Here is a 10,228-nt window from a genome sequence, read left to right on the forward strand (position 1 = left end):
GTATTACTTATACTCGGTGCTAAATTCTTTTATATAGCAGTTAACATGTGAAATTTTTTACAAAACATCAACTAAATGTAAACTCATATCCTAATAGTAGGCTGACCATTAAAACAATGCAAGCACCAAGTTAAGAACAGCAAAAGCAGCAAACCTGAGGTAGAAAAAGTTGTAGGGGCTTAATGCTTGATTTACCAAGAAACAGATCAAGGATCAGGACCTAGTACATTTCAATTATATCTGCGACGGAAGCACATCAATACTTTGTTGTTCAATTTCAAAATAATTGTTCAATTTTTAACAAAAAAAATAAACACTTACCCTAAATTAGTTGGAGGTGGAAGAAGCTAAGGGGATGAGAGATAGAGGACGACCCTCGCGCTAGTGGAGGCAGCGCGGAGGTGGAGGCGGTGCGCGCTGGTGGAGGGAACAACGCTGAGGTGGAGGCGGTGCGCTGCTGTTTCAATTCGACCAATGCTGGTGGCTGGAGGCCAGTGAAAGACAAAGAAGGGCAGGGGAGGGAAAAGACAACGACAGGGGAGAAATAAGGCCGGTGGTTTTCGACAATTCGTACAATGCTGGTGGTGTCTCAATTCGTACAAGGCCGGTGTTTCAATTCGACAATTTGTACAAGGGCAGGGGAGAAATAAGGGCGGTGTTTCAATTCAAACAACGCTGGTGGCTGGAGGCCGGTGGCCGGTGAAGGTGGCGGCTGTGGTGGAGGGAAAAGGGGGAGGTTCGTTGTTCTTCTATTCGTCTCTAATGAAAGAAGTCAGGTTAGAAAGGAATGAATTGAAAGAGAAAGAGAGCGAGGAAGGAGAAGAAAGGAAGTAGGAGGCCGCGTTTTTTTAGTTTTGAAAAAAGACCCGGTTCAATTGGCACCGGTTCAAACCGGTGCCTATTTTATTTTTGGCACCGGTTCAACGCAAACCGGTGCCTTTTGCCTTTGTTTAAAAACACGCCCAATTTTGGGCCGATTTTTGGCTCCGGTTTGGCCTGAACCGGTGCCATATGGGGGGTGCCTAATGCTTTTTTTCTACTAGTGGGACCTACATATTTTGCACTAAGTTTCCCTTTCTTGCCGAATCGCATTACACCTTTTGTAGGAGAAACCTTTAGGAATACCTTGTCCCCAACATTAAACTCATCATCTCTCCTTTTCAAGTCAGCATAACTCTTCTGTCTATCTTGTGCTGCCTTGATACGCGACTGGATTAGTCTCACCTTGGCCACCATATCCTCAATGAAATCTGTACCCAAAGTAACCCGTTCACTGTAATCATTCCAGCAAACTGGGCTTCTGCACTTCCTTCCATACAACGCTTCAAAAGGTGCCATCTTGATGCTTGCATGGTAACTGTTGTTGTAGGAGAATTCGATCAAAGGTAGGTGATCCTCCCAATTTCCTTGGAAATCTAAAGCACAAGCTCATAACATATCCTCCATGGTTTGATTTGTTCTCTCAGTCTGACCATCTGTTGCAGGGTGAAAGGTAGTACTCATCTTCAATACTTTTCCAAGGTTCTCTTGCACTTCTTGCCAAAATTTTGATAGAAACCTCGAGTCTCTATCTAACACTATGTCCTTGGGAACTCCGTGCAACCGAACGACATTCTTCACATAGACGCTTGCTAGTTGTTTCTTTTTCCAGGTTTCTTTGATAGGAATGAACATCGCTGACTTAGTAAGTCTGTCTACAATCACCCAAATCGTGTCATTCCCAGAACGAGTCTTTAGTAGGCATGTCACAAAGTCCATGGATATAGAATCCCACTTCCAACCCGGTATTTCTAGTGGTTGTACCTTTCCCATGGGTCTTTTGTGGTCGATCTTCACCTTCTGGCACGTCAGACACTTGGATACAAACTCAGCTACTTCTCTCTTCATATTCGGCCACCAATAGAACTCTTTCAAGTCCTTATACAACTTATCTCCCCCAGGGTGAACTGAATAAGGTGTATTATGGCACTCTTCCATGATTTTTCTTTTAACATCCTCACACTTTTGTGGTATACACCATCTCTCCTTATATCTCAAGCTCCCATCCTCATGAATCTTGAATTCAGTCTCCGCACCACTAGTCACACGATCCCTAATCTTCTGAAACGACTCATCCTCCAGTTGCCTTTCCCTAATCTCCTCAAATATTGTAGGTTGGATGGTTAAAGCACTCAGTAATCCCTCTAACTCTCCTTGATTGATAACCTCAAGGTTCAATCTCCTCATATCTTCACACAACTCATTGGCCACAGTTAAAGCATTGACATTATGACTCGACTTTCTTCTAAGGGCATCAGCAACTACATTCGCCTTTCCCTCATGATAATGAATGTGGACATGGTAGTCTGTAAGATATTCCAACCATCGACGTTGCCGCATGTTCAAGTGATCTTGGGTAAAGATGTACTTTAGACTTTTATGGTCCGTGAAGATCCTACAAGAAACCCCGTACAGGTAGTGCCTCCAAATCTTCAAAGCGAATACAACAGCTGCAAGTTCCAAGTCATGGGTAGGGTAGTTGACTTCATGCTTCTTTAGTTGTCTCGATGCGTATGCGATCACCCTTCCATTCTGCTGTAGGACACATCCCAGACCATGCTTCGAGGCATCACTATACACTTCGAATCCTTCTATCCCATCAGGTAATACCAGCACTGGTGCAGTGGTTAATCGCTCTTTGAGGGTTTGTAAAGCTGACTCACAACTCTCGTTCCACTCAAACTTGCTCTGCTTCTTCATAAGAGTAGTCATGGGTCTGGCTATCCTCGAAAAATCCTTGACAAACCTTCTATAATATCCAGCTAATCCCAAGAAACTACGAACATCAGTCACATTCTTAGGTGTGGGCCACTCACTTACTGCCTTGATCTTCGCAGGATCCACAGATACACCCTCTTTCGAAATGTAATGCCCCAAAAATGCAACCTTCTCCAACCAAAAATCACACTTAGAAAACTTAGCATACAATTTGTTCTTTCTAAGAGTTTCAAGGGTAGTTCTCAAGTGCTCAGCATGCTCTTCCTCATTCTTCGAATACACCAAAATGTCATCAATGAACACAACTACAAACTTATCCAAATACTCGTGAAACACTCGGTTCATCAAGTCCATAAATATGGCTGGTGCATTAGTTAACCCAAAAGGCATGACAGTAAACTCGTAATGCCCATATCGAGTTCTAAAGGCTGTTTTTGGAATGTCTTTATCTGCAACCTTCAACTGATGATACCCCAACCTCAAATCAATCTTTGAAAACACACTTGCCCCCTTTAGCTGGTCAAACAAGTCATCTATCCTAGGTAAAGGGTACTTATTCTTCACAGTCACATTATTTAACTCTCAGTAATCAATACATAGCCTCAAACTTCCATCTTTTTTTTTCACAAACAGCACAGGTGCTCCCCAAGGTGATGCACTGGGCCTAATGAACCCCTTGTCTAACAACTCCTGCAACTAAGCCTTTAGTTCACTCATCTCAGCCGGTGCCATTCTATACGGTGCTTTGGAGATAGGTGCAGCTCCTTGAACTAAGTCAATGGTAAACTCAATTTCCCTCTTAGGTGGCATTCCCGAAATATCTTCTAGAAAGACATCTATAAACTCATTCACAATGGGCACATCCTCCATCCGCCTATTCTCACTCATACTCAAATCTTGAACACAGCAAAAGTACAATGGACATCCCTTATTCACTAGCTTCTTCACCTTCATCGCAGAAATGATCCCAAAACCTTTAGGCTTCCCTAACCGTCTATAGGACACTTTCTTACCCAAAGGATCACTCAGTTGTACCCTCTGCATCTCACAGTCTATCTTAGCCTTGTATGAACTCAGCCAATCCATCCCCAGAATTACATCCAAGTCCCCTAGGTTAAACTCAATAAGATCTGATGGAAAGATAGCTTCTCCTATTTTCAAAGGCAAGCCTTTAAATATTTTATTACAATGAACAAGTTTTCCCGTAGGCAGACTGACTGACACATCAACATGACTCGATTCAGTTAAGTTTAACTTGCGCACAAGAGAAGTAGAAATGAAAGAATAAGCTGCTCCAGAGTCAAATAGAGTGTTGACAGAGATAGATTGGATAGAAAAAGTACCGGTAACTACATCGGAGGACCTCTCAGCTTCTCCCTTGCTCATCACAGACAAGCGGCCGGGAGTGTTGTTTCTTGCCTGATACCCATTGTTGTTGTTGCTTGAATTGTTGTTGTTGCCATTTCCATTGCCATTGCCATTGCCAGACCTGTTGTTATTGTTGCTACCATTTCCAAACTTCCCATTTTGACCATTTCCCTTGTTCCCCTGGTTATTGTAATTGTTAGGCCTCTGCTGGGTGTTCCCGTCATTCCCACTGTTTCCCTGTTGTCTCTGTTTGGTGTAACACTCATACTCCCTGTGCCCCTTCTTGTTGCAGAACCTGCAGGTCACCAAATTTCCATCACAGTCTCTCCCAGGGTGGTTCCTTCTACACTTCTTACAGTGGTAGGTTCTCTCCCCATTGTTAGCATTGGAAGAACTACTAACATTCTGGTTACCCCTATCAAACGAGTTCCCATTCCTAGACCTTTTGAAACTACCCTGGTTCTCAGATTTCCCAAAATCCTTCCTTTTTTCCCCAGCTCTAGCACTCGCACTAGCAGTCCTAGTATTCAGATGGTATAGATGGGCAGCTCTCTCATACACCTTGTCAAGGGTTTTGAAAACTTTTCCGGCTAGGTCTTTCTGTAACTCGTCAGTCAACCCCTGCTCAAACCTCTGAGCCTTCAGCTCTTCAGTTGGTACTACCTCGGGAGCAAACCTAGAAAGGGTCATAAACTTATTATAGTACTCAGAGATTGACATGTTTCCCATTGCCAGGCTTATGAACTCCTGAGCCTTCTGTTTCTTCAGGAATGGGGGGTAAAACTTGTCCCTCAAGGAGGTCTTAAACACTTCCCACCCAAAGTCAGGTTTGGCCCTAACGGTCGCAGCATTGTCTCTCCACCATATATCAGCCTCGTCCTTAAGGTACATAGCGGCCTGATCCACTTTTATACCCTCAGGACAGTTGAGTGCCACGAACAACTTATCAAACTCCCGAATCCAGTTTTCTAGGAAAGTAGGGTCAGCACCTCCCCTAAAAACTGGTGGTCTAACCTGGGCCAGCTTTTTAAACATTTCAGCTTGGGGGTCGACTTGGTCTGCCCGGTTTTGGATCACATTTTCGGCCAACAAACGAATAGCATCAGCTAAGGCAGCGTTCTCAGCCATTCTAGCTCTACGCCTGAAATAAAATAAATGTGCACTCCATTTTAAAGGAAATCCAAATTCTATTCACATATATTAATTGAATCACAACATCATATTTATCACATAAATTGGTTCAAAAGGGCACCTTGAGATTGCACCCCCTTGTCCCAAGCAAAATACCACACAATATAAGCACGATTCATATGCAGGATTAAATGATAAAAAAAAAAATTCCCATCCCGCGATGCTCTTATTAAGTTCGATTATAAACAAAGAGATTTTCCCAGAAAGTATATGATTACAAAAATTAAACTTGCTCTTGCTCCCAAATAAAAGTGAAATAAAGCTCTTGAAAATAAAATATCAACTTCTTATTATAACTTATATAAAGGTCTCAATCCCAAATAAAAACTATGTAGCATTAGCTACTTATTAAAATTAATTATCCAAATCAGACTATAATGAGGTTCTAATAACTATTATCAATGGCAAATGTCTTATTCATGCTAACTCCATCCTAACAAAAATAATCCTCAAGGTATCACATTACTGTTTTTATCTCTCTTCTCATTGTAATTATTAACATCAAAATCGGGATCCTTCTCATCATCTGAGTCCTCAATAGTTATATACTTGTGAAGCGGATTAGGATTTCTAGTAGCTCTCTTCCCAGCATTTGGATCTTCAGGTGGTGGTTGTAACCATTCTAGCTCATCCTCATCTGGAAATTCAATAAGAGTATAATCATGGAACATTCTTTGGTAGGTTTTAATTTTATGCTTCTTATTCTTTGCTGTTTTAAACTCATGTAAGTACTGGTAGTCTTCCTCATCTAGATTAGTTGGCGTCATAATCTTTTCAAACCTTTCTACAGTATTGTCACTTCGAGTATCACTCTCATCTTCAGACATAGCAATGGGGTTGTTCCTAATAACATTACTCACGCTTTCAGACGTGATCACTGAGTCGCTCATCTTTTTCTACGTTAACCCAATGCAAAGAACATTCAAAAGCATAACACAAGCACATCATAGAAGTAAATCAATTAGAACATAATTATAACAAGTTAAATAAATAAGAAAATAATATTTCATATGATAATTAAATGCAAAAGAAATAAAAAAAAAAATATATATATATATATATATATATATATGATGTATGCATGCATTCCCTTCTTAAGTCTACCCCAAAACTCACCAAGTAGAGAAAAAAAATAAAATTTCAAATTTGTTTTAAATAAAATAATTTAAAACATAATTAGTTTCAAATGGATACAAAAAAAAATTTCATTAAAATTTTAAATCATAGAATAGGCGCCTAAGTCATACTAAGCTAATTGGCTTTAGTGGTAATTAAATCTAACCTAAGCTCCCAGATACCACTTTGTAACACCCCAATAATTCCCTCTTAAAAACCTGGGAGAAACCTGTATCTAACCTGAATAATTTCAAGAGAATTACTGGTGTGCTACCGCCACGTGTTCAAACGTTAAGGCTATCTCAGAATTTAGCAGCGGAAAACCAAAACAGTTTTAAATAAACCTCAAAACAAAGGAATTAAATCAGAATAAGCATTACAAGTTGGAACCATTAAGGCCCTTATTCAAAACCCAATAAAAGTAGTAAGTGTTTAAATTCAAAGTCCTAATAACTTCAAACTCAAAGAATTAGCGTCAACTAAAAACAAATTAAATTAAATTCAAGCTTGCAAAATAAATAATATGGAAACAACCAACTCTCTACTCAAGATCCCACAACCCTGATGAATGCTGCATGTGTAAGAACCTGTGGTTATTCTGCTCCCCAATATTACAAGTGTAAAAATTGGATCGTCACAGGGTCATTGAAAGGCGAAGGCCATGACCAAAGAAAGACACACACAAAAGCACGCAGTCAGCAAAGCTGAGTACATACAAGCTGCGAAAACGAATTGAGAAAATACCTAACATGCTACTAATATTCAAGCACAAGCACCATTAAATATAGACTCAATTCACGACTCGATTCACAAATTAATTAAGACCTCACTATTTAATATTAACTGACTCGTTTATTTATTTCATTGGATTTAGCAATAGACAAGGTTGTCCAACCCATGTCCCATTTGGGACATCAATAAAGAAAAACCCCATGCCTCCTTTCGGAAACATCAATAAACATCCAACGACCACGGGCGCGACTCCGTGACCGTAGTTAGTATGAGATCTCACCTAACTCCTAGTTTTAGAAAAAAAAATAATATTTGAAAGAAGAGACCCGTAGATCAGACGGCCTCGAGAAAAGTACACGGCTAATACCCCATGTACCCCAACCCCTGATTGTCATTACTCCGGAAGTGCACCAATCCAGAGTTTTATTGCTCATCCATCTTGCACTTTACGTGATTTACAGGTTTAAACTTGGTGATGACTCATATGCATAACAATACAATCAAGTAAAACAACTTTTCAATTTCAATTCTTGATTTATTAGTGGTAAGCAACATTTATTATTTATTCCATTACTACCTCAGTGTATAAACACCTTGAGTGCATAAGGCACCCCAAAAACTTAACCTCGTCTTACAAGACTTGAATTTCTCCTTTACTCATCCTGTTTCCATAATCCTGAACGAGTAATAATTTGATCTTTACACCAAACACATACCTTTGCCTTTAAGCGCACATTGCATAAATAAAGCACAAATAATACTTGCATCTTAAACTAGTGCACATCATTTGAAATTCACAATGTATAACCAGACAATTTAACCCAGTCAATCCTATACATGATACTAAGTTCTCGATCCGTCCTTAAACATGCACCTACTAGCAAGGTTTCGTATCTTGTACGTACCTTGTGTAAACAATCCGGTTGGCCACTTTAAAACTAGAAGTCGCCTTCTACAAAGTCCTCTCCTAAACCAAACAATTAGGAAAAGAAATCAATACCAAAGCAATTAAAATTACAGCAATACTAAACTACTTTAAAACCTCCTAAATTACCAAAACAAAGTCTTTAGATTGTCCCCAAAAATCAAAGTTAGTAATACAACATCCCAACTTTAAGTTTACATGTTAGAATTATGAAAATATAGTGTTTTATATCAAATTACAGCAACTTTGAAATAGGTAATTAAATCTGGAATTTTGTTTTAAATATATAAAATAACCCCATAAGCATAATTGTTTGAAATAATCATTATATAGCAAGTTAGTGTGTCAAAAAAAAACCCAAGAATATATCAATTCAATGCAATTAGAGGCTTCAACATAAAAGGTATAAAATCTGAAAATTTTTATTAAGATTAGAATATAAAGTTCAAAGCTTTTTCAATCACAAAATACCCACAATAAATATTTTATAGGTTTGGAAGCATAAAAACATGAAATTAACACTACTAATCCATAAAAATTGAAACTTTATTAAATCTGAAAATTTATATACAACCAAAATAATCATATTTTGACATACTTTGAACATAGAATAATTAAGTAACTTGTTTAGTACATAATTAAGCCTTTAAACATGAAAAATCAACACTTTAATACCCTAAATTCATACATAACCAAATCTGAAAATTAACATAATAATTTAAACATACAAAACCCATAAATTTATAATCTTTTGTAATTTATACATACTATTAAAGCCTAATAACAATAATTTCATAATTGAAAACAAATAAAAATTGAAGCTTTAATTAAAAATAACAAGAATAAGAGAAGGAGAAATAAGGGAAAAGAGAGGGGGAGGAAGCAAACTGCAGGGGCGGCAGCGGTGGTGCTGGGCGGCGCGGCAGGGCGGTGGTGCTGGGCGGCAGCAGGTTTGTTTTTTTTTTTTTTTTTTTCTTCTCTTCGTGAAAACAGTAGGAAAGGAGGAGAAAAAAAATATGAAGGCTTTTCCCATTTTTTTTTTTACGTGAGAAGGAAGAGGAAAGTGAGGGTTTTTGAGGGTTTTAATTGGGCTTTGGGTTTTCTAATTAGAGTAGGAGTAGTATTTGGGTTTTGGGCTATGTTAGAATTACTTATAAATTAATAAAAATACACTAGTTTATTTTAAATCCTTTCATAAAAATAATTTATTTAATGAAATTGCCATAAATATAATTGTAAGAATAATATATAAATAAATAAATTATAATTAAATTAAAATATGGGGGATTACAAGTATCATGCCTAGGATCTTACTTTTATTATGCTTTAACATGAATATTGTTATAATTATGATTATTATTATGATTATTATTAATTATGATTGCTATGTTTATGATGTTCGTTATTATTTAAATTGTAATTATTATTGATTATTTATTATGTTGCTTGATACATATTATATTTATTGTTATTGCTTGATCACCTTTTATGTATGCTTAAAGGGAATTTGATACTTGTAATCACGATTAAATAAGATATTTAATAATCTTGTTTAGGGTTAATTGTGATTATAATTCAAACGATCGCCAATAATAGTGTATTTGTGCATTAAATTCAACCAACATAGATTAAACAGGTTTAGGGTTAATCCTATTGATTGTATGTTAGTAAGAAAGCGCACATGAATACGAGCAGAATAAAGTAGAGGCCTATTATTAGGGCAGGTTCAATTTCTTTTAGGTTGGACTTTTACCATCATCCCCGAACCCTTATTTGGTTCATGACCTTATGGAGTTGACGATCTCTTGGATCGTTAAGGGGTGTAACCTTCATCCTGTGAACGGTTTACAAGTTCCTTAAAAACTTGTTGGCGACTCTTTTGCTCTATCTTCTTCCCTTTTGGACGCCACCGTACTTTAGTGTATGATCACAGTGGGGTTCAAGCTAGTGGGATTTAAAGGCTTGAATTATTCCCTACACCAAGCCTTGACCTTAGAATGACATTGTATGCTTTGACGGTTCATTTTATTCCAACTTGTTACCTAGAGATATAATTAAAAAAATTCGCAAAAATTATGGTTTGACAAAAAAAAAAAAAAAAAAAAAAAAAAAAAAAAACGAAAAAAAGAAGAAGTTTTT

General features: G+C 37.7%; 1 protein-coding gene across 1 annotated transcript; it reads right to left on the bottom strand.

Moving 5' to 3' along the window:
- Positions 1-3,453: 3,453 nt before the first annotated feature.
- LOC145636966 (uncharacterized) lies at positions 3,454-5,253 on the bottom strand. Its single transcript, XM_081688495.1, has 3 exons — positions 4,266-5,253; positions 3,771-4,046; positions 3,454-3,581 (listed from the first exon to the last, which is right to left on the bottom strand). Exons 1-3 carry the CDS (start codon positions 5,251-5,253, stop codon positions 3,454-3,456), a joined length of 1,392 nt encoding a protein of 463 aa, XP_081544621.1.
- Between the last annotated feature and the right edge of the window lie 4,975 nt (positions 5,254-10,228).

The sequence above is a fragment of the Chenopodium album genome, chromosome 6 (assembly GCF_948465745.1).
Source record: "Chenopodium album chromosome 6, dcCheAlbu1.1, whole genome shotgun sequence".
In the NCBI taxonomy this organism is placed as follows: domain Eukaryota; kingdom Viridiplantae; phylum Streptophyta; class Magnoliopsida; order Caryophyllales; family Amaranthaceae; genus Chenopodium; species Chenopodium album.

What these genes read in the sequence shown, in the direction of transcription:
- LOC145636966 (XM_081688495.1), bottom strand. Translation starts at nt 5,253, where the DNA reads ATGGCTGAGAACGCTGCCTTAGCTGATGCTATTCGTTTGTTGGCCGAA. An exon ending in AAATGGGAAGTTTGGAAATG is followed by an intron (nt 4,047 to 4,265) that starts GTAGCAACAATA and finishes ACTCTGGAGCAG; the next exon opens with CTTATTCTTTCATTTCTACT. An exon ending in ACAACTGAGTGATCCTTTGG is followed by an intron (nt 3,582 to 3,770) that starts GTAAGAAAGTGT and finishes ATGTCTTTCTAG; the next exon opens with AAGATATTTCGGGAATGCCA.